Source organism: Mobula birostris, chromosome 19 (genome assembly GCF_030028105.1).
Source record: "Mobula birostris isolate sMobBir1 chromosome 19, sMobBir1.hap1, whole genome shotgun sequence".
Taxonomy (NCBI): Eukaryota; Metazoa; Chordata; class Chondrichthyes; order Myliobatiformes; family Myliobatidae; genus Mobula; species Mobula birostris.
Genome location: NC_092388.1, coordinates 62,881,659 through 62,907,235, shown reverse-complemented (window position 1 = coordinate 62,907,235; position 25,577 = coordinate 62,881,659). Strand labels below are relative to the sequence as shown.

The 25,577-nt window shown below is 42.9% G+C and overlaps 1 protein-coding gene across 1 annotated transcript in view; it reads left to right on the top strand.

Annotated features, from left to right (window-relative positions):
• elovl2 (ELOVL fatty acid elongase 2) overlaps positions 1-25,577 on the top strand; it is a 111,438-nt gene that overhangs the window by 46,795 nt on the left and 39,066 nt on the right. Inside the window, exon 3 of the mRNA XM_072283738.1 lies at positions 6,632-6,819. Coding sequence (XP_072139839.1) covers positions 6,632-6,819 — 188 coding nt within the window. The remainder of the gene's footprint in view (positions 1-6,631; positions 6,820-25,577) is intronic.

The window sequence follows — 25,577 nt, the reverse complement described above, 5'->3', positions numbered from 1 at the left end:
TCCTCTCCAAAGAATAAAGCCCTAGCTCCCTTAATCTCTGATCATAATCCATACTCTCTAAACCGGGCAGCATCCTGGTAAATCTCCTCTGTACCCTTTCCAATGCTTCCACATCTTCCTTATAGTGAGGCGGCCAGAACTGGACATAGTACTCCAAGTGTGGCCTAACCAGAGTTTTATAGAGCTGCATCATTACATCACGACTCTTAAACTCTATCCCTCGACTTACAAAAGCTAACACCCCATAAGCTTTCTTAACTACCCTATCTACCTGTGAGGCAACTTTCAGGGATCTGTGGACATGTACCCCCAGATCCCTCTGCTCCTCCACACTACCAAGTATCCTGCCATTTACTTTGTACTGTGCCTTGGAGTTTGTCTTTCCAAAGTGTACCATCTCACACTTCTCCGGGTTGAACTCCATCTGCCGCTTCTCAGTCCACTTCTGCATCCTATCAATATCTCTCTGCAATCTTCGACAATCCTCTACATTATCTACAACACCACTAACCTTTGTGTCATCTGCAAACTTGCCAACCCACCCCTCTACCCTCACATCTAGGTCGTTAATAAAAATCACGAAAAGTAGAGGTCCCAGAACAGATCCTTGCGGGACAGCACTAGTCACAATCCTCCAATCTAAATGTACTCCCTCCACCACCACCCTCTGCCTTCTGCAGGCAAGCTAATTCTGAATCCACCTGGCCAAACTTCCTTGGATCCCATGACTTCTGACTTTCTGAATAAGCCTACCATGTAGAACCTTGCCAAATGCCTTACTAAAATCCATATAGATCATATCCACTGCACTACCCTCATCTATATGCCTGGTCACCTCCTCAAAGAACTCTATCAGACTTGTTAGACACGATCTGCCCTTCACAAAGTCATGCTGACTGTCCCTGATCAGACCATGATTCTCTAAATGCCCATAGATCCTATCTATAAGAATCTTTTCCAACAGCTTTCTCACCACAGACGTAAGGCTCACTGGTCTATAATTACCCGGACTATCCCTACTACCTTTTTTGAACAAGGGGACAACATTCGCCTCCCTCCAATCCTCCGGTACCATTGCTATGGACAACGAGGACGTAATTAATTAGCTTGTTTATTTCGCCTTTTTTTTTAAAGACGTGCTGGGTGCCTCCTGGCTACCGCTGCATTCTCCGCAAATCGGTATCTGTCCGTGGCCTGGAGGTTGGGACCACCGGGGTGTCATCTCATCATCGATCAGGCAGGCAGGTCATCTTCTTCTATGTCTGCCTGCCTCGATGGCGAAGGTCGAGGTTCGTCATCTGCTGTGGCTGATGTGGAAGGCTTGAAAAACGACAGTATGCTTGACTGCATGCAATTTTCTATCACACAGTTCTCTGTAAACCGTTCTGCAAATATGCCCTAAACTGACGTACCCTTTCAAAATTAAAGTCATACTTTATCATTGCAGTGAAAATCTCACGCACTTGCTTCATGTTCAGTTCCTGGACGACTTCACTTTCGGTCCATTGGCTACTGCATTCGGTTTCAATTGTTATCCTTTCCTCTGCCAATTGCATCAGCTCTTCATCTATCAGTTCTTGGTCATGGGATGCCAAAACCTCTTCAACATCATCTTCGTCAACTTCCACAAGCCAATCTCATTTTGTCCCTACTTCATTCACCACGATTGAAATGCTTAATTATGTCTAGTTTTACGCTAAGTGTAACACCCTTACGAGCTCTTTTAGGCTTTTCCGATACCTTAGAACTCATCTTGCAAGAGGATGCTCAAAATAAATCGATATAAAGCACAGGCACATGTTTAAGCAATGCTGGCTAGACTGCTAATCCGAATCCGGGGGAGGAACGGCTGCTTTTTTCATAACAGTGAAAACACCTTCTGTTAGCGAAAACAGGTATCTAATGTAGGTCTTTCGTAACAGTGGGGTTTCGTAAAGCGAACGTTCAAAAAAGCGGGGGACACCTGTACAAACAAACCCTCTACAAGCTAAGTTTCATGGTCCCTATGAAATTGTAGCTAAAGTTAATAATGTGGACTGTGTAGTCAAAATACCAGATAGACAAAGGCCAATGCAGCTTTGTCATGTAAATATGCTTAAACTGTTTCATGAAAAACAAACTGCAGCTGTGCCGGTAAACAAAGATCGATGTGAGCTCTCTGGAAATTTATTAGCTGATCCATCTGAGGCCTATTTTAAACTGAACATTATTTCAGCCAGATTGGCAAACTGACTATTTTGGAAAATATTGGTGAGAAACTGGTTCATTTACAGCCACAGCAGCGGCAGCAGATGAAGCAGTTAATTAAGAAATTTAAGGATTTATTTCCTGAAATCCCATAAAGAACCACAGTGGTGGTTGATGATGTAGATGTGGGTAATAAAAAACCTATAAAACAACATCCATATCGTATGAATATTGAAAACTGTAAACTTGCTGAACAAGAAATTGAGTATATGTTAGAAAATGATATTATTAGACCTTCTACTTTGGATTGGAGTTCACCTTGTATCATGGTACCTAAACCAGATGGTAGTTTCAGATTCTGCACTGATTACCAAAAGGTGAATGTTGTAACAAAAACAGATTTTATTCAATCCCTAGAGTGGATGATTGTGTAGACAAGGTTGGAAAAGCTAAGTTTCTTACAAAGACTGATCTGTTAAAAGGATATTGGTGTGTTCCATTAACGGATAGAGGTACAGAAATTTCTGCCTTTGTGATGCCTTCTGGGTTGTATGAATACAATGTTCTGCCATTTGGTATGAAAAATGCTCCGGGAACATTCCAGAGAATGATTAATTCTGTAATTCAAGGGTTAGAACACACAGATGCCTACATTAGTGACTTAGTCACAGAGAATGACACCTGGGAAGTCCATATCTCTGCAGTGAAAAAGCTGCTTGAAAGGCTCTCAAAAGCCAACCTTACAATTAACCTAGCTAAGAGGGAATTTGGCCATGCCACTGTGACCTATCTTGGTTATGTTGTAGGTCAAGGCAGGTTGGCGCCTGTTTAGGCAGAAGTTGGCTCCTGAGGTTCCCATTCCAATCAGGAAACGGGCTCTTAGAAGATTTCTGGGAATGGCTGGATATTATCGCAAGCTCTGTAAGAACTTTGCTGATATTGTTCTCCCATTGACTAACCTCCTGAAGAAGGGTGAAAAGTTTATTCGGACAGAAACTTGTCAGGAGGCATTTGATAAATTGAAAGCTATCTTAAGTCACCAACCTGTGCTCAGGTCACTTGATTTTGCCCAGCCATTCTCCATAGCTGTGGATGCCAGTGATGAAGCTGCAGGAGCAGTGTTACTACAAAGGGATGATTATGATGATGTTGACCATCCTGTGGCTTACTTTTCAAAGAAATTCAATGAGCATTGAAGAAATTATTCCACCATAGAGAAGGAATTATTATCACTTATTTTGGCTTTGCAACATTTTGATGTGTATGTTTGCACAGCTCAGAAACCAATTGTGGTTTATACAGATCATAATCCATTGGTGTTCTTGAGTAAGGTGAAAAACAAAAATAGAAGGTTACTGAATTGGAGTTTGAATTTGCAAGAGTATGATCTCATGATAACTCACATTAAAGGCAAAGATAATGTAATTGCCGATTGTCTTTCCAGATGTTAAACTTGCAATGTAATTTTAATATTGGAGTGGAACTTAATATTTGTATACGCTCCTGCAATATCTTTGTAGTGTGCTGTATGATAACTGTATATGTATTGTTCCACATATCGCAGATTGTAGTTAAAATTTGCTTTTGCAGATCAAAATCTTCTCTTCTTTGGAGGAGGTGTTACATGTCCACAGTTTCATTTTCCTGGGAGTCCATAGTTTTGTTTACTGTGGGCGTCACGTGTCCCCAGTTTCGTTTTACTGGGAGTCCACAGTTTCGTTTCCGTGAATGTTACCTTATGACGTTTGCCGAAGCTATAAAAGAAATGTGGGCATAGTGCTGAGAAGGAGTTAAAGGAAAGAGAGACTGCTGACTTCGAGCTATGAGGGAACAGCTGACGACCGAGAAGGGTAAAGTCTAATGCATACGCATACCCAAAGGATTAGGTTAATCAGCAGCACACTGTGCATTGTGGAGATGTGTCTGTCCTTCATATGATCCATGGGTGTGGATTTCGTGACAGTCACTTTGTGAAATCGTTCTTCATGAACTTAGGAACAGTATTCCTCAGCTGGGATCTTCGGTAAACGTTTCTTCCTTCACTAGCCGTGGAATCTTTGGAATTCATCGTGATCGCCTCGTCGCTGCACTGTGAATCCACAAGTCTCTCCTCTCACCTATTTCGTGAATTACTGGGACTCTCTGAACTGCCACTTTACAACTGTGCTTCAGTAAGACTTATTAAGAACAGGTTCTAAGTTTGACTGTAAGGGAGCTATAGACACATAACACTGTTAACCTCTGTTTAAGAAAGTAGTTTATTTGATCTTCTATATTTTGGAGTAGATGTAAATAAATATAGTGGTTTTAATATTAAAACCCGACTCAATTTGTCATCACTTGCTGTTGTACGTTACGAAATTGTAACATACGTACCTGTGATGCATCAGCAAGCATGTTTTTCACTGTTCTTGTACTTGACAATAGACCTGATTTAGACCATAAAATATTGGAGCAGAATTAGGCCATTTGGCCCACAGAGTCTGCTCTAGCCATTCACCATGGCAGGTCCATTTTCCCTCTCAGCCCTAATCTCCTGCCTTCTCCCCGTATTCCTTCATGCCCTGACTAATCAAGAATCTATCAACCTCTGCCTTAAAAATACCCAATGACTTGGCCTCCACAGCCACCTGTGCCATTGAATTCCATAGATTTACTGCTCTAGCTAAAGAAGTTCCTCCTCATCTCCATTTGACTTGACAGAATGCTCAGTGATGGTGGTTAGATCTCACACATGGGTAGTTAGACTCTCACTTGTTAAGAGTAATCTTCTATGGCAGAGGAGTTACTTTCCAGCCTTCATCTGTATGTTGTTTAGCTTCACCTATGTCCATGCCAGGAATTATGAGTTGATTTGGATTTGGGCCTCTTCTGCCCTAGTTATGGAAGAAGGTCATTGATGGAGCAGCTGAAGATAATTGGGACAAGGAACCCCTGCAATGCTTCTCCACTTTTTCGTCAACACCAGCACCACCATCTGAATCATTCAGTCTCTCGTGGACTCCACTCTATCACAGACAACCCCTCCCCTTCTCTGCAACTTTCAATCTACTTGGGGTCTTACTTTTCCCAGTTCTGATGAAAGATTTCAAACAAAGTTAACTTTGTTTCTGTCTCCACAGACATTATTTGACCTACTGTCATAGATCATGGAAACAGGCCGTTTGTCCTAATTGGTCCAGGCTGACCAAGCACCCTCCTTGCTAGTCCCAAGTTGCACACATTCAGCCTATTACTCTCCAAGCCCTTCCCCTCCATGTGCATATCCAAATGTGTCTTAAATATTGCAATTGTATCCACTCACCCTCTGTGTAAAGAAATTAATTCTCAGGTCCCTTTTAAATGTTCCTGCTCTTATCTTATATCTGCGCCCTCTAGTTTTGGACTCTACCCTGGAGAAAAGACCATATCTGTCCAGTTTATCCATACTTCTCATGATCATCTAGAATTCTAGTAGGTCATCTCGCATTCTTCTGTGCTCAAAGGAATAACGGTCCAGCGTAGCCAACCTCTCTCTATATCTCATGGTTCCCAGAAAGTGGAGTCACAGGTATACATGGCGTTAAAGAAGGCTTTTGGCACACTGGCCTTCATCAGTCAGGGCATCGAATACAGAAGTTGGGAGATCATGGTGAAATTGTACATGACTCTGGTGAGGCTATACTTGGAATATTGTGTTTAGTTTTTGCATCTTGCAATAGGAAAGATGTTAAATTGCAAAGACTGCAGGAAAGATAAATGCACTCAATCTTTTTTCGAGAGTTGGAGAATCAAGAACTAGAGGGTACAGCTATAAGATGAGAGGAAAAAGATTTAATAGGAACAAGAGGAGCAACTTTTTACATGGAATGTGGTACATAAGCAGAATGAGCTTCCAGAGGAAGTGGATGAGTCAGCCACAATAACGACGTTTCAAACTCTGGATAGGAAAGGTTTAGAAGTTTATGGGCCAAATGCTGGCAAATGACACCAGTTTTGATAGGCATCTTGGTCATTCTGCTACATGCTGAGCTGAGACTGAGGCTAAGGCTGAGGCTGCGGGCTCGCTCTGGCTGCTCTGGGCTTTGTGTCTGCGGGCTCTGCGACATTTACTCTGCTATGTGCTAAATTAAGACTGAGGCTATGGGCCTTCTCCGGCTGCTCCAGACTTCGTGTCTGAGGACTCACTTTCATTCTAAATGCTATTTGGTTACTTTTATTGCTTGCACAGTTTGTGTTTTTTTCTCTTTCTCTCTACACATTGGGTGGTTGTCGGTTTTCTTTTACGGGTTCTTTTGGGTTTCTTGTTTTGTGGAGATGAATCTCAACATTCTATAATATATTCATACTTTGAACTTTGAACCATAAACAAGTTAGGCCCAAGATCCTGTGTCCTCGCTATATAATTCTATGAACTTAACTGTGGTTGCAAGACCTGATGATTACTTTTCTTTTTCATTTTCAGATCCCAGGGTTAGAGGCTGGGCTTTGCTGGATTCCTATTTACCTACATTCTTCCTTACACTGTTGTATCTATCCACTATATGGCTAGGCACAAAGTACATGAGGGAAAAGCCTGCCTTCTCCCTCAGGGGTCATTTAATCTTGTACAACCTTGGAGTGATGCTTCTGTCTCTATATATGTTTATTGAGGTAAGGTTTTACATATTATCAAGTATTATAAATTATTTTTAATTAACTGCAAGATTTTTTTATTGTTACTTTAGAATTATTACAGAGTGAATCTTGGCATAAATTTCACATAAAAAGCAATTTATCTTTAATAGTACATTGGTCTACAGAGTTATTTTGGTTAGAGATGAGTGTAGGAAAATAGCATGGATTCACCACTTGGTCCAATCCAGTTTTTAGTTATTTACATGGTAAAATATCAAAGATTAATTTACAATAATTGTTTTTCAGAATTTATTGTTTTGCTCTCATTAGTTTTTGACAAAACTGGTTTGTGTTGACAAAGGCACCACTTGGTTAAAGAGGAATCAACATGTTCTCTCATATTAGGGCTTGTTTAAATTCTATCAATGACCAAGGCATTTGCATGAAGAGTAATTATGATCACATCTACACTGTTAGAATTTTTCAGTTTGTTGGGCTGAAATGGAAGGTGCTGTACTTTGGACTGAAAGGAAAAAATAGATTTTTTTTCATTTGAAAAGAGTTTATTTATCCTCAAGGTACATCATGTTAAAACTTTGTTCATAAAATTTGTAACTGAACAATCAGCTGTCAGTATTTTCTGCACCAAATGTATCAAGAGACTGGCTTAGAGTATTTACAATGTATCAATAAGGCATCAATAGTTCATTCCCAAACATTCCATTCCTGGAATATTGGAGAGAGTCCAGCCTCGGTGTGATTGGTTGACTGGATCCTTTACTACAGATGTGATGAGCCATAAAATAGAGGAATACATAGCATGTATACACCAATTTGGAACAGTTCATTGCCTGAACCTTAGAACACGCACAACCATTCATTCATACCATCACCAATGCACAGTAGCTGCAGTTTGTACCATCTACATGGTGTGCTACAGCAACTCATTAAACAGCATCTTCCAAACACTATCTCTACAAGCTAGGAGGACAAGAGCAGCAGAGGTGTGTGAACATCATCGCCTGGAAAATGTTCTCCAAGCCACGCTATCCTGACCTGAAAGCCACACTATTCCTTTAACATCAGTGGGCTAAAATCCAGAAACATTATCCGTATCAGCATTGAGGATATATTCGTGCCTGAAGGACTGCAGTGGTTCAAGAAGGCAACCCACCTTCACCTTCCCGGGAGCAATTAAGGTTGGCAATTAAATGCTGGTTCAGACGATGAAGCTGACATCCTAGAATGAAGAAACAGAACTGCAGTGTATCTCTCAGGGTCAGATGCTTACAAGCTCAAAACCACAATCACTACAATAGCTTCAGGCAATGTAGGGATAACTGTCAACAGAAAAAAACAATGGAAAGTTGAGATGAAAATCATCGCAGTCAAAGGAAACCTAAATTTAGAGGCAATGCTACAGGTTATGCAGAAACTGTGGAAAGAGGAAAAGGAGGAAGACATGGAGGTTATTGTCTACAGGGTCTCTGTGGGTGGAAGTTAGGAACAGGAAGGGATCAATAACTCTACTGGGTGCTTTTTATAGGCCACCCAATAGTAACAAGGACATTAAGGAGAAATAGGGAGACAGATTCTGGAAAGGTGTAATAATAACACGGTTGTCGTGGTGGGAGATTTTAATTTCCCAAATATCGATAGGCATCTCCCTAGAGTGAGGGGTTTAGGTGGGGTGGAGTTTGTTAGGTGTGTTCAAGAAGGTTTCTTGACACAATATGTAGATAAGCATACAAGAGGAGAGACTGCACTTGATCTGGTATTGGGAAATGAACCTGGTCAGGCGCCAGATCTCTCAGTGGGAGAGCATTTTGGAGATAGTGATCACAATTCTATCTCCTTTACCATATTAGTAGTGGAGCTCCTAGGACTTGATGTTTCAATCCCTATGGTAAGTTGGCACTCTCAATGTTGGCAGTGAGTTTGGAGTGGTGACAGGGAGGGTAGGTACGTCATCAGGGTCATCAGGTGGGCACCCTCCTTCTTTAACGTTTCGTTGATAAGCCCACGATGTCTCCAGAGGGCTCAACGGTGCTACCTGGCATCCCAGATACACCCCCCTCAGTTCCATACCCTCCTGTCTTCATCTTGCAGCCCAGTTGTTGTCTTTCCTTTTAATCCAAATCCAATTACTGCTTTCTTCTGCTGCATTTGACAAGGACTTGATTGCTTGTTGGAGAGAGTGACCCCTCACCCCCATCTTCTTCAATAGACTGGTCGCAGATGTAGCAACGAATCCCCTGCATTCCACTTCTACAGGGAAAATCTTGGTCTTCCATCCATTCTGAGCAGCTTCAGTTGCCAGGTCCGAGTACTTGGTCTTTTTCCTCTCATAAGCTTCTTCGACACCATCTTCCCATGGTACTGTGAATTCCACAACATACGCCAGCTTGGCTGTTGTGGACCACAGGACCATGTCTGGCCAAAGTGTTGCAGCTGCAATGTCTGGGGGAAACACAAGCTTTTTTTCCAAGTCCACGTCCATTTTTCAATCCCGAGCAACCTGCAGAATGCTTACATCTTTTGATGTTATATGGTGCTCTGGAGGTTGGCCTGCTGGTACAAATCGTGTAATGTGGACATTTCCTGCGGATGTTTGTGGGAGAGCATTTGTGATGATTTGCCTCTGTTCCAAGATTGATGCCAGCTGTCAGAGAACTTGGTTATGCCGCCAAGTGTACCACCCCTGGCTGAGGCTCGTGGTGCATCCTGTTAAAATGTGCCTTAGTGATCCAGGTGCTTGACAAAAAGAGCAAGCAGGGTGTTCTCCCCATCACTGGTTCAGGTTCTGGGGTGTGGGTAGGAGGTCATAAGTGGCTCTGATGACAAAGCTTAGCCGAGATCCCTCCATCTCTCACAGATCTCTCAGTGGGTGAGCATCTGGGGGACAGTGACCACCACTCCCTGGCCTTTATAATTATCATGGAAAAGGATAGAATCAAAGAAGACAGGAAAATTTTTAATTGGGCAAAGGCAAATTGTGAGGCTATAAGGCTAGAACTTGCGGGTGTGAATTGGGATGATGTTTTTGCAGGGAAATGTACTATGGGCATGTGGTTGATGTTTAGAGATCTCTTGCGGGATGTAAGGGATAAATTTGTCCCGGTGAGGAAGATAAAGAATGGTAGGGTGAAGGAACCATGGGTGACAAGTGAGGTGGAAAATCTAGTCAGGTGGAAGAAGGCAGAATACATGAGGTTTAGGAAGCAAGGATCAGATGGATCTATTGAGGAATATAGGGAAGCAAGAAAGGAGCTTAAGAAGGGGCTGAGAAGAGCAAGAAGGGGGCATGAGAAGGCCTTGGCGAGTGGGGTAAAGGAAAACCCCAAGGCATTCTTCAATTATGTGAAGAAAAAAAGGACGACAGGAGTGAAGGTAGGACCGATTAGAGATAAAGGTGGAAAGATGTGCCTGGAGGCTGTGAAAGTGATCGAGGTCCTCAATGAATACTTCTCTTTGGTATTCACCAATGAGAGGGAACTTGATGATGGTGAGGACAATATGAGTGAGGTTGATGTTCTGGAGCATGTTGATATTAAGGGAGAGGAGGTGTTGGAGTTGTTAAAATACATTAGGACAGATAAGTCCCCGGGGCCTGACGGAATATTCCCCAGGCTGCTCTACGAGGCGAGAGAAGAGATTGCTGAGCCTCTGGTTAGGATCTTTATGTCCTCGTTGTCCACGGGAATGGTACCGGAGGATTGGAGAGAGGCGAATGTTGTTCCCTTGTTCAAAAAAGGTAGTAGGGATAGTCCGGATAATTATAGACCAGTGAGCCTTACGTCTGTGGTGGGAAAGCTGTTGGAAAAGATTCTGAGAGATAGGATCTATAGGCATTTAGAGAATCATGGTCTGATCAGGGACAGTCAGCATGGCTTGGTGAAGGGCAGATCATGTCTAACAGGCCTGATAGAGTTCTTTGAGGAGGTGACCAGGCATATAGATGAGGGTAGTGCAGTGGATGTGATCTGTATGGATTTTAGTAAGGCATTTGACAAGGTTCCACACGGTAGGCTTATTCAGAAAGTTAGAAGGCATGGGATCCAGGGAAGTTTGGCCAGGTGGATTCAGAATTGGCTTGCCTGCAGAAGGCAGAGGGTGGTGGTGGAGGGAGTACATTCAGATTGGAGGATTGTGACTAGTGGTGTCCCCCAAGGATCTGTTCTGGGACCTCTACCTTTCATGATTTTTATTAACGACCTGGATGTCAGGGTAGAAGGGTGGGTTGGCAAGTTTGCAGATGGCACAAAGGTTGGTGGTGTTGTAGATAGTGTAGAGGATTGTCAAAGATTGCAGAGAGACTTTGATAGGATGCAACAGTGGGCTGAGAAGTGGCAGATGGAGTTCAACCTGGAGAAGTGTGAGGTGGTACACTTTGGAAGGACAAACTCCAAGGCAGAGTACAAAGTAAATGGCAGGATACTTGGTAGTGTGGAGGAGCAGAGGGATCTCGGAGTACATGAAAGTTGGCTCACAGGTGGATAGGGTAGTTAAGAAAGCTTATGGGGTGTTAGCTTTCATAAGTCGAGGGATAGAGTTTAAGAGTCGCGATGTAATGATGCAGCTCTATAAAACTCTGGTTAGGCCACACTTGGAGTACTGTGTCCAGTTCTGGTCACCTCACTATAGGAAGGATGTGGAAGCATTGGAAAGGGTACAGAGGAGATTTACCAGGATGCTGCCTGGTTTAGAAAGTATGTATTATGATCAGAGATTAAGGGAGCTAGGTCTTTACTCTTTGGAGAGAAGGAGGATGAGAGGAGACATGATCGAGGTGTACAAGATAATAAGAGGAATAGATAGAGTGGATAGCCAGCGCCTCTTCCCCAGGGCACTACTGCTCAATACAAGAGGACATGGCTTTAAGGTAAGGGGTGGGAAGTTCAAGGGGGATATTAGAGGAAGGTTTTTTACTCAGAGAGTGGTTGGTGAGTGGAATGCACTGCCTGAGTCAGTGGTGGAGGCAGATACACTAGTGAAGTTTAAGAGACTACTAGACAGGTATATGGAGGAATCTAAGGTGGGGGCTTATATGTGAGGCAGGGTTTAAGGGTCAGCACAACATTGTGGGCCGAAGGGCCTGTACTGTGCTGTACTATTCTATGTTCTATGTTCAATCTCCCAGATGTCACGCCAGCTAAGTTTCCTCTTTTCCAGGCTCTCCCAATTAGTCCAGTGGCCCTGCTTGGCCATTGAGATGGCCCTGGCGTGTCGCTGTGCCTCCTCCTGTCTTCTCAACTCCTCCACCACGAGTCGTCTCTTCTGCACTGATGTTGCCTTGTGCCATTGAGGAGCCTTTGGGACAAGCCTGAGCCCGGCTCTCCGATGTTGGACTTGGCCAACCACATCCCTGAAGCGAAGAACAGACTTAGCACTCTGAACAGCTTCAGATGGGGTTCACTTCCTCCCCGTTACCACACGGGGGGCGGGGGGGGGCCACCGTTCGAATAACAGTATCTTCAGATTCATTAAGGGTCATGACCAACCTTGCTTTCGTGCATTTGAATTCTTCCACAAGACCTGCAATTGGTAATTCCAATTTGCCGTTCCCGTACAGTCCAATAGGACTTAAGCATTGTGGAAGTCCAAGCCACTGTTTTATATGTGTGCTGATCATTCTTTCGAGCGTTTCAACCTTGGTGATAGGAATTTCATACACTGTTAAAGGCCACATGAGTCTTGGGAGTATGCCAAACTGGAAGCACCACAGCTTGAGTTTTCCTGGCAGCAAGGTCTTGCTGATGCAAGCTATGTACATGATGGTATCCTTTTTGAGTTGTTCAAACTGCGTAGTGCCCTTGAGCTTAGCATCATACCATCGGCCCAAGCTCTTCACTGGCATTTCTGAAACAGTTGGGACAAGTGTCCCGTCATTCTGAAATCTTTGATCCATGACTTGACCTTTGACAATGGAGATGCTTCTGCCCTTGCTGGGCTTGATCTTCATCCTCGCCCATGTGATGTTTTGATGAAGCTTTTCCAGAAGTCTCTTGGTTCAGGGGACAGTTGTCGTCAGTATTGTTATATCGCCCATATAGGCTCATATCAGTGGTAACCGTTGACCAAACTATAGCCCTTTTCCTCCCGCAACCCATTTTGAGGCTCTGATAATGAGCTCCATTGCCATAGTGAAGGCCAATGGGGAGATGGTGCATCCCGCCATGATGCCTACTTCCAGTGGTTGCCACACTGTGGTGAAGTCTGATGTTGTGAGACAGACTTGCAGATCCTGGAAGTAGTGTTTTACCAGATTTGTTATTGTTGCAGGCACGTGAAAGAATTCAAAAGCAGTCCACAGTAGGGAATGAGGAACTGATCCATAGGCGTTGGCCAGGTCGAGGAACAAGACATGCAGATCCTTTCTTTCTTTCTTAGCCATCTGGATTTGATGCGACATGACGCTGGTATGTTCAAGGCATCCCGAGAAGCCTGCTATGCCAACCTTTTGGATCAATGAAATGATTTTGTTTCAGATACTTTGTAAGTCTTTGCGCCAACATGCTGAAAACGATCTTGCCCTCTATGTTCAGAAGGTTTATTTGGTGAAACTGCTCGATGGTGGATGAATTCTTTTCGTTTGGGATCAGAACTCCCCCCGCTCTTCTCCAGGCTTTGGGGATAATTTGCTTTTCCCATGCAACCCTCATGTTTTTCCAAAGGAATTTCAGAACATCCGGGGTGTTCTTTTTTTTTTATATAGTATACTAATTTTTATATATATATCAATAGAGAAAAGGAAACCCCCCCCCCAAAATAAAAACCCACCGTGCAACTAACTAAAAGCAAAGCAAAGCAATGGGCTAACTTGAAACCAAACAGAGTTAAAAAACTTAAAATCACGTCTTCAATCCCGACCTCCATTAAAAACAGTAAAAAAAAAACAAGAAGGGTATATATTACATTAAATGAAAATATTGAATAAAAGATCTCCAGGTCCGTTCAAATTTAAATGAGGAATCGTAAGGATTGCTCCTAATTTTCTCCAAATTCAAGCATAATATCGTCTGAGAAAACCAAAAAAAGGTAGTTGGAGCATTAGGCTCTTTCCAATGTTGTAAGATACATCTTTTCGCCATTAAAGTAAGAAATGCAATCATTCTATGGGCTGAAGGAGAAAGATTACTGGAAATTTTAGGTAGTCCAAAGATAGCAGTAATAGGGTGAGGAGAGATATCTATATTCAATACCTTGGAGATAATATTAAAAATGTCTCTCCAAAAAGTTTCCAGAGTAGGACAAGACCAAAACGTATGAGTTAAAGAGGCTATCTGCCCCAGACATCTATCACAAAAAGGATTAATATGAGAATAAAAGCGAGCTAATTTATCTTTGGACGTATGTGCTCGATGAACAACTTTAAATTGAATGTTTAGCACAGATAGAGGAAGTATTGACTAATTGTAAAATCTGCCCCCAGTCATCCACAGAAATGATAGACCCCAATTCCTGTTCCCAATCTACCCTAATCTTATCAAATGGAGCTTTCCTAAGTTTCGTAATAATATTATAAATCATAGCCGATGCACCTTTCTGACATGGATTAAGGTTAATTATAGTATCTAAAATGTATGTAGGAGGAAGCATTGGAAAGGAGGAAAGTATAGTACTTAGGAAATTTCTAACTTGTAAATATCTAAAAAAATGTATTCTTGATAAATTATATTTATTAGATAATTGTTCAAAAGACATAAGGGAACCATCTAAAAATAAATCCAAAAACCGTGAAATACCCTTAGTCTTCCAAATTTGAAAAGCACGATCCGTAAAAGAGGGAGGAAAAAATATGTTACCTAAAATAGGAATTGCTAGCCCAAATTGGTTAAGATCAAAAAATTTTCTGAATTGAAACCAAATACGTAAGGTATATTTAACTATCGGGTTAGACACCTGTTTAAGGCGTTTCAAATCAAAAGGAAGAGAGGAACCTAAAATAGAGCCAAGTGTATAACCCTGAACAGATTGTAATTCCAATGCTACCCATTTAGGAATGGATAGTATATCCTGGTCAAGTAACCAAAATTTCATATGTCGAATATTAGTTGCCCAATAATAAAATCTAAAGTTAGGTAATGCTAAACCTCCATCTCTCTTAGCTTTCTGTAAATGTATTTTACCCAGTCTCAGGTTTTTATTTTGCCAAATAAATGAAGAAATTTTGGAGTCAACTTTATCAAAAAAAGATTTTGGAACAAAAATCGGTAATGCCTGAAATATATATAAAAATTTTGGCAAAAAAAACATCTTAACTGCATTAATACAACCAATCAAAGTTAAATATAAAGGAAACCATTTAGATGAAAGTTGAATAATATGGTCAATTAAGGGTAAAAAGTTAATCTTAAATAAATCTTTGTATTTACAAGTAATTTTAATCCCAAGATATGAAAAATAATTATTAATCAATTTAAATGGAAAGTTATGATATAAGGGAAGTTGTTTATTAATCGGGAAAAGTTCAGTCTTACTAAGATTTAATTTATAACCTGAAAAAAGACCAAATTGTGCTAATAGCTCTAAAACAGCAGGGATGGATTTTTGGGGATTAGAAATATATAAAAGTAAGTCATCAGCATAGAGTGATATTTTATGGGACTTTAAGCCCCGAGTTATCCCAGTAATATTTGGAGATTCTCGAATGGCAATTGCAAGAGGTTCTAATGCAATATCAAATAATAAAGGACTAAGAGGACAACCTTGCCGAGTACCTCGAAAAAGAGGGAAAAAAGGTGAGCTTAGAGAGTTAGTACGGACCGAGGCCACAGGAGAATGATATAACAGTTTAATCCAGGATATAAATTTCGAGCTAAAATTAAACATTTCAAGCACCTTAAATAAGTAAGGCCATTCTACTCTATCAAAAGCTTTCTCAGCATCTAAAGAGATAACACACTCAGGAACATTTTGTGAGGGGGTATAAACAATATTTAACAGTGTGCGAATGTTATAAAAAGAGTAACGACCTTTAATAAAACCCGTTTGGTCTTCTGAAATAATAAAAGGAAGTACTTTTTCTAATCTATTTGCTAATAACTTAGAAAAAACTTTAGAATCAACATTTAATAAAGATATTGGTCTATAAGATGCACATTGAGCAGGATCTTTATCCTTCTTTAATATTAGAGAGATTGACGCTCTATTGAAAGATTCGGGAAGTTTACCAAGTTTTATTGAAGCCTCAAAAACCCTACAGAACCAAGGGAATAATAAAGGTGCGAAACATTTATAAAATTCTACGGTAAACCCATCAGGGCCAGGAGCTTTCCCCAAATTCATAGAGGAAATAACATTCTTAATCTCATCCGTGGTAATGGGAGTATCTAACATTGGAGACATATCCTGTGAAATCTCAGGGAAGTCTCAGGGTGTTCTTGTAGACACAATATGGATCTCCGTTAGGGCCTGGCGCTGATGCCGATCTTGCCTTCTTCACTGCCTCTTTCACCTCGCTCAGCTTGGGAGGGCTGATGTTAAATTGATGTTGTGGGGGTGAGATTGGTGGGATGTCAGCTGGGACAAATATCGGTTCAGCTTTTCGCTTATCAGTGTGGATGATTCTGAGATGTCTTTCAACCTCTTTTGATATTTTCTAGTATCTGCTTTTCTCTTTTGTGAAAATGCCTTTTACATATTTAAAGGGATCTTTGTAGAAGTCTGTTCTTGCTTTTTCCTTCTTTTTGCATTGTTTCCTTAAATTCTCTGCTCTGCGCAGCTTCGAGAGCCTCTGTTTTAGGTCCTCTTGAAGGAGGTTGATGCCCTCCCTTTCTTCTGCGGTTGCCTTTTTCCACAACTTCCTCAGGCCTCTTCTCTCTTTAACAAATCGTTGGATTTCCTGGAGACAACGGGATTTGGGGGGGAGGAGGCTTATCTTTCCCGCTGACTTGTTCCTTCACTTCAAATTTCTCCTTTCCGTAGCTGTAGATCAGGTCACCCATCCTCTCCGACTTCTTTTCTGCTGATCCCTTGATGCCATTTAAGATCAGGGTCACATCTGCATTGATGGTTTCCCACTCCTTGCTGTTAGACTTTGGCCATTTCACCAACGGCTTACGTCCTTGCATGTTCTCCACTTTACGATGTGCCTGGCTGTGTCTTGGACTGCTGCTTGTGCCTGAAACTTCTTCCACATCCCGTAGAGTGCTGATACTCTGCGGACTGTGGGATTCTTCCTGCCACTGAGTTTCATCGAACTGATTTGACCTTCCTCTTAACAGAATCTGGTCAATGCGGGGCCCTGGGTTGGAGATTTTCAAGCATTTCTTCCATCCTTGATGAATTTTTAGACCACGAGTTGATGTTACTTTAGTCCAGCCACACCTACAGGTCTGAAGAACATATCCAGCTGCTGCTTTCTCAAGAGTATTGCCATTTTCTTGACTCATTGTCGTGTCCATGCCAGGGTTCGTTACCAGGAGGCCAGTCGGTATACCCCCGCTCTCGCAGACTCTGGGGGTATACTTCTTTTTAAACTTTCTGTAGCCAAGTGAGGGTGGCTCTTGTACCCTGACAAGGTGACAGAGCCTGCTGTTATGGGTAGCTAGCCCATAACAGCCCCGTTGGGGTCTATTTCCTCCTGTCAGCTGTCTCTCCAGCAGTCACACGGTCTTTCCCTTGTCATCAGCTGCACTTTCACGGCAGTCACTGGTTTTCTTCCAGAAGATCAGTAGAGCTACTAGGACTTGATGTTTCAATCCCTATGGTAAGTTGGCACTCTCGATGTTGGCAGTGGGTTTGGAGTGGTGACAAGGAGGGAGGGTAGGTACATCATCGGGGTCATCAGGTGGGCACCCTCCTTCTTTGACGTTTCATTGATAAGCCCATGACGTCTCCAGAGGGCTCAACGGTGCTACCTGGTGTCCCAGATAGTATTGGAGAGGGAAAGGAACAGACAAGTTAGGAAAGCGTTTAAATGGAGTAAGGGGAAATATCAGGCTATCAGGCAGTAACTTGGAAGCATAAATTGGAAACAGATATTCTCAGGGAAATGTAAGGAAGAAATGTGGCAAATGTTCAGGGGATGTTTGCTTGGAGTTCTGCATAGTGCATTCCAATGAGGCAGAGAAAGGATGGTAGGATATAGGAACTGTGGTGTACAAAGGCTGTTGTAAATCTGGTTAAGAAGAAAAGAAGAGCTTACGAAAGGTTCAAAAAGCTAGGTAATGATAGAGATCTAGAAGATGATAAGGCTAGCGGAAAGGGGCTTAAGAATGAAATTAGGAGAGCCAGAAGGGGCCATGAGAAGACTTTGGCGGACAGGATTAAAGAAAACCCCAAGGCATTCGACAAGTATGTTAAGAGAAAGAGGATAAGACGTGAGAGAATCAGACCAATCAAGTGTAACAGTGGAAAAGCGTGTATGGAAACGGAGGAGATAGCGGAGGTACTTAATGAGTATTTAGCTTCAGTATTCACTACGGAAAAGGATCTTGGCAATTGTAGGGATGACTTACAGCAGACCCAAAAGTTTGAGCATGTAGATATTAAGAAAGAGGATGTGCAGGAGCTTTCAGAAAGCATCAAATTGGATAAGTCATCGGGATCAGACGAGATGTACCCCAAGCCACTGTGGGAGGCAAGAGAGGAGATTGCTGAGCCTCTGGCGATGATCTTTGCATCATCAGTGGGGATGGGAGAGGTTCTGGAGGATTGGAGGGTTGAGGATGTTGTTACAGTATTTATGAAAGGGAGTAGAGATAGCCCAGGAAATTATAGACCAGTGAGTCTTACTTCAGTGGTTGGTAAGTTGATGCAGAAGATCCTGAGAGGCAGGATTTATGAACATTTGGAGAAGCATAATATGATTAGGAATAGTCAGCATGGCTTTGTGAAAGGCAGGTCATGCCTTATGAGGCTGATTGAATTTTTTGAGGATGTGACGAAACACATTGATGATGGTAAAGCAGTAGATGTAGCATATATGGATTTCAGCAAGGCACTTGACAAGGTACCCCATGCAAGGCTTATTGAAAAAGTAAGAAGACATGAGATCCAAGGGGAAATTTCTTTGTGGATCCAGAACTGGCTTGCCCACAGAAGGCAAAGAGTGGTTGTAGATGGGTCATATTCTGCATGGAGGTTGGTCACCACTAATGTGCCTCAGGGATCTGTTCTGGGACCCCTACTCTTTGTGATTTTTATTAATGACCTGGATGAAGAAGTGGAGGGATGTGTTAGTAAATTTGCTGATGACACCAAGATTTTAGTGCTAAACCTGTCCCTACACCTCCTCTCTTGCCACCATTCAGGGCCCTAAACAGTCCTTCCAAGTGAGGCAACACTTCACTTGTGAGTCTGTTGGGGTCATCTATTAACATAGAAACATAGAAAATAGGTGCAAGAGTAGGCCATTTGGCCCTTCGAGCCTGCACTGCCATTCAGTATGATCATTGCTGATCATCCAACTCAGAACACTATCAGCCTTCCCTCCATACCCCCTGATCTCTTTAGCCACAAGGGCCATATCTAACTCCCTCTTAAATATAGCCAATGAACTGGCCTCAACTGTTTTCTGTGGCAGAGAATTCCACAGATTCACCACTCTCTGTGTGAAGAAGTTTTTCCTAATCTCGGTCCTAAAAGGCTTCCCCTTTATCCTCAAACTGTGACCCCTCGTTCTGGACTTCCCCAACATCGGGAACAATCTTCCTGCATCTAGCCTGTCCAATTCTTTTAGGATTTTATACGTTTCAATCAGATCTCCCCTCAATCTTCTAAATTCCAACGAGTATAAGCCTAGTTCATCCAGTCTTTCATCATATGAAAGTCCTGCCATCCCAGGAATCAATCTGGTGAACCTTCTTTGTACTCCCTCTATGGCAAGGATGTCTTTCCTCAGATTAGGGGACCAAAACTGCACACAATACTCCAGGTGTGGTCTCACCAAGGCCTTGTACAACTGCAGTAGTACCTCCCTGCTCCTGTACTCAAATCCTCTTGCTATAAATGCCAGCATACCATTCACCTTTTTCACCGCCTGCTGTACCTGCATGCCCACTTTCAACGACTGGTGTATAATGACACCCAGGTCTCGTTGCACCTCCCCTTTTTCTAATCGGCCACCATTCAGATAATAATCTGTTTTCCTATTTTTGCCACCAAAGTGGATAACTTCACATTTATCCACATTAAATTGCATCTGCCATGAATTTGCCCACTCACCTAACCTATCCAAGTCACCCTGCATCCTCTTAGCATCCTCCTCACAGCTAACACTGCCGCCCAGCTTCGTGTCATCCGCAAACTTGGAGATGCTGCATTTAATTCCCTCATCCAAGTCATTAATATATATTGTAAACAACTGGGGTCCCAGCACTGAGCCTTGCGGTACCCCACTAGTCACCGCCTGCCATTCTGAAAAGGTCCCATTTATTCCCACTCTTTGCTTCCTGTCTGCCAACCAATTCTCTATCCACATCAATACCTTACCCCCAATACCGTGTGCTTCAAGTTTGCACACTAATCTCCTGTGTGCGACCTTGTCAAAAGCCTTTTGAAAATCCAAATATACCACATCCACTGGTCTCCCCTATCCACTCTACTAGTTACATCCTCAAAAAATTCTATGAGATTCATCAGACATGATTTTCCTTTCACAAATCCATGCTGACTTTGTCCGATGATTTCACTGCTTTCCAAATGTGCTGTTATCACATCTTTGATAACTGACTCTAGCAGTTTCCCCACCACCGACGTTAGGCTAACCGGTCTATAATTCCCCGGTTTCTCTCTCCCTCCTTTTTTAAAAAGTGGGGTTACATTAGCCACCCTCCAATCCTCAGGAACTAGTCCAGAATCTAAAGACTTTTGAAAAATTATCACTAATGCATCCACTATTTCTTGGGCTACTTCCTTAAGCACTCTTATTCCTTATTGCATCCGGTGCTCCCGGTGCGGCCTCCTGTACATCGGTGAAACCCGACGCAGATTGGGGGACCGCTTCTTCGAGCACCTCCGCTCCGTCCGCCACAACAGACAGGATCTCCCAGTAGCCACCCACTTCAACTCTGCTTCCCACTCCCATTCAGATATGTCCATACATGGCCTCCTCTACTGCCATGATGAGGCTAAACTCAGGTTGGAGGATCAACACCTCATATACCGTCTAGGTTGTCTCCAGCCCCTTGCTATGAACATAGAATTCTCCAACTTCTGGTAATTCCCTCCCCCTCCCTTCCTCTAACCCTATGTCACTCTGTCCCCTCCCCCAGCTGCCTATCACCTTCCTCATGATTCTGCCTCCTTCTACTACCCTATAGTGTTTTCCCCTATTCCTTCTTCACCTTTCCTGCCTATCACCTCCCTGCTTCCCCTCCCCCACCCCTTTATCTTTCCCCTTACTGGTTTTTCACCTGGAACCTACCAGCTTTCTCCTTCCCACCCTCCCCCCACCTTCTTTTTAGGGCCTCTGCCCCTTCCCTCTACAGTCCTGTTGAAGGGTTCTGGCCCGAAACATTGACCGATCTTTTCCACGGGTGCTGCCCGACCTGCTGAGTTCCTCCAGTGTGTTGTGAGTGTTGCTTTGACCCCAGCATCTGCAGATTATTTTGTGTTTAAGATTTTAGGTGTTATGGATTGTGTGGAGGACTCTCAGAGGTTACAGCGAGACATTGATAGGATGCAAAACTGGGCTGAGAAGTGGCAGATGGAGTTTAACCCAGATAAGTGTAAGGTGGTTCATTTTGGTAGGTCAAGTATGATGGCAGAATATAGTATTAATGGTAGGTTCTTAGCATTGATCAAGTGGACAGTCAAAGGCTTTTTCCCAGGGTGGAAATGGCTAGCACAAGAGGGCACAGTTTTAAGGTGCTTGGAAGTAGGTACAGAGGAGATGTCGGGGGTAGTTTTTTACGCAGAGAATGGTGAGTGTGTGGAATGGGGTGCTGGCAACGGTGGTGGAGGCGGATACGATAGGGTCTTTTAGGAGACTCCTAGACAGGTATATAGAGCTCAGAAAAATAGAGGGCTATGGGTAACCCTAGGTAATTTCTCAGGTAGGGACATGTTCAGGTAGGGCTTTGTGGACTGAAAGGCCTGTATTGTACTGTAGGTTTTCTATGTGTCTATGAAAAGTGGATCCTACCTCCTCCTCCTCCTTGCTAGGATCCATGGACGATGTTTCCTTGACGTGGTCTCTAAATGAGTGTTGGCCATACAGGATTTAGCTGAGAAGTTTCTTAAACCAATGCTAATGAATCTTTGGAGGCACTAAATCTCTCCATCTAGGGCCTGTGGTAGCTCAATTATCAAGTTGCTTCAGGACAGACTCCAATTAAGTTTAAGTCTAATGGAAATGAGGGATATGGGATTTGTGCTGGAGTGTGACAGTCAGGTAAATGATCAGTTGTGATGTATATGTGAAGGGCAGAAGAGGTCTGAGGGACCAAATAGCCTGCTCCTGCTATACCCGATGTTCCTAAGTTTCACTTGAAGTTTTTGCCAACTATTGTTCCTCCCCCTTATCTCCCATTCTCATCCTTTCCTATATTCAGCTTCCCTTAAGGGCATTTCTGCTATTCACCTCAAACACTTCCTCTGACAGTGAGATTTTTCCACTGCATGGATTAAGCAGCTTCCTCTGAGTTTCCTGTTTCAGATTCTGTACCTGACATTGACATACCCACAAGTGAAAAACACTTCTCCATGAAAACTCTGTCAGACTACCTAAGATCTCTATTTGGTTGTCTTTCAACTGTTTATTTTAAGAGGAAATAAACCCATTGAGTTTATCTGTTCCTTATTGGTAGTGCTTCTATGTACATTTCAAGGGCTTTTACAGACAATTATATATGGGAACCAGATAATCATAGAATGATCTGATCCAGAAATAAATTCCAGGATATAGTTTGCCTCCTTTTTATTGGTACTTCTAGTTTCAATGTAACATGCAAACACAAGAAAGTCTGCAGCTGTTGGAAATCCAAAACACTGGAGGAACTCAGCAGGTCAGACTGCATCTATAGAAAAGAGTAAACAGTTGACGTTTTGGGCTGAGACTCTTCTTCAGGAGTGAGAAAGAAGGGGGAAGATGCCAGAATAAAATGGTGGGGGGGGGGGGTGGGAAGAGGCTAGCTGGAAGGTGATAGGTGAAGCTGGGTGGATTGGCAAGGTCAAGAGCTGGAGAAGAAAGACCTGATAGGAGAGGAGAGTGGACGATAGGAGAAAGGGCAGGAGGAGGGGTCCCAGGAGGAATTAATGGAGTAAGGAGAAATATGAGGCTATAAGGACCATTATTCAAGAAAGGGAGTAGCAATAGCCCAGGAAATTACAGACCAGTGGGTCTTACTTCAGTGGTTAGTAAATTGATGCAGAAGATCCTGAGAAGCTGGATTTATGAACATTTGGAAAGGCATAATATGATAAGGAATAGTCAGCATGGCTTTGTCAAAGACAGGTCATACCTAACGAGCCTGACTGAATTTTTTGAGGATGTGACTAAACACATTAGTGAAGGTAGAGCAGTAGATGTAGTGTATATGGATTTCAGCAAGGCATTTAACAAGGTGCCCTATGCAAGGCTTATTGAGAAAGTAAGTAGGAATGGGGTCCAAGGGGACATTGCTTTGTGGATCCAGAACTGGCTTGCCCACAGAAGGCAAAGAGTGACTGTAGACGGGTCATATTCTGCATGGAGGTCAGTGATCAGTGGTGTGCCTCAGGGATCTGTTCTGGTATCCCTTCTCTTCGTGATTTTTATAAATGACCTGGATGGGTTAGTAAATTTGCTGATGACACAAAGGTTGAGGGTGTTGTGGATAGTGTGGAGGGCTGTCAGAGGTTACAGCGGGACATCGCTAGGATGTAAAACTGGACTGAGAAATAGCTGATGGAGTTCAACCCAGATAAGTGTGAAGTGGTTCATTTCGGTAGGTCAAATATGATTGCAGAATATAGTATTAATGGTAAGACTCTTGGCAGTGTGGAGGATCTGAGGGATCTTGGGGTCTGAGTCCATAGGACACTTGCAAAGCTGCTGCACAGGTTGACTCTGTGGTTAAGAAAGCATACAGTGCATTCGTCTTTATCAACCGTGGGATTGAGTTCAGGAGCCGAGAGGTAACGTTGCAGCTGTATAGGACCCTTGTCAGACCCCACTTGGAGTACTGTGCTCAATTCTAGTTGCTTCACTACAGGAAGAATGTGGAAACCAAAAACAGATGCAGATTTACAAGGATATTGCCTGGATTGAGGAGCATGCCTTATGAAAATAGGTTGAGTGAACTCGGCCTTTTCTCCTTGGAGCAACGGAGGATGAGAGGTGACCTGATAGAGGTGTATAAGATGATGAGAGGCATTGATCGTGTGGATAATCAGAGGCTTTTTCCCAGGGCTGAAATGGCTAGCACAAAAGGGCACAGCTTTAAGGAACTTGGAAGCAGGTACAGAGGAGATGTCAAGGGTAAGTTTTTTACGCAGAGTGGTGAGTGTGTGGAACGGGGTGGCAGCGACGGTGGTGGAGGTGGATACGATAGGGTCCTTTAAGAGACCCCTGGATATGTACATGGAGCTTAGAAAAATAGAGGTCTACTGGTAACCCTAGGTAATTTCTAAGGTAAGGATATGTTCGGCTCAGCTTTGTGGGCCGAAGGGTCTGTATCGTGCTGTAGGTTTTCTATGTTTCTATGTAATAGGCAGGTGAGAAAAAGTGGAAGGACAGAGTGCGGAATAGAGGAAGGGGAGGGAATTTTGGTCATCAGAAGGAGAAATCGACATTCATGCCATCAGGTTGGAGGGTACTGCGTAACATGGTGGTTGTGTTTTTACGTGCCGTGTACTTCATATAATGGAGATAAGTTAACTCGTGGGGAGCCTTCATAAAAGGGTGCAAGATTCTCTGAAGCATGAAGGGGATGTAGGTATTATGTTCCTGGCACTGCTCAAGAACAGAATATTTAAGGCAGCACCAGATAAGGAACTTGGTGCATACTTCCAAAGAGATTATCGGAGTTTATCTCATGCAAGTGTGGCATAGCCTCATTGACTTTTGTACTGATTTATTCTTCCACGGAAAGAATTGCAGTAAAGCAGAGCATGCAACATGTAGTCATGCAAAAGAATGTAGGCATCCATCTGTGCATTGCACACACACTGTCACTTTATTGGGATGACTGACACCATGCCATTTGCCTTTCACCAGGAAAGTGCCCTTGCGTTCATTACTGACGTGGAACTATATGTGGGGATGTGGGGGAACTCCACTTAAAACATTGTTCTTGGACATTCCCTCCCACTTCCACTACAAAACTGTCACTTGTAGATTGTCGGCTTCTGTTCCTTTCCCTCTGAACTTCGGATAAACCTGTACTCAGAAACTGTAATATTGGCCATGAGACTGTAATCTAATTGCCTTGATAACCACTCATGTTGTTTCTAACTGAATCCAAGGAAAGAGCCAGCCAGTTGTCACTGGCGTGTGTTCACCCCACTGCTGTCCCTCCGCAACCTTGTATTCAACCAGTTCATTTCTTGCTTTACCTATCTCTTTTCGGAAGCCCGTATCCCATCACGTATTTTCTCCTGATTTCCCTCCCTCCATCCTTGTATTTGTCCAGTCCGACTTTAGCTTACTCACTCTTTTTCCCTGCTTTTTGACTCACACTTCCTCTTACTCGTCCCCTTTCATCTTTTTATTGCCTCTCTTGCTCTCAGCTCTTGCTTTTCTCTACTCATTCCCCTGTCACTTTGTTACCTGCTGCTTGTTTTCCAGGCTCTGCTTCCTAGCAACATCATGTGGGATCCTTTATTAGGGCAGCACAGTAGCATAGTGGTTAGCACAGTGCTTTACA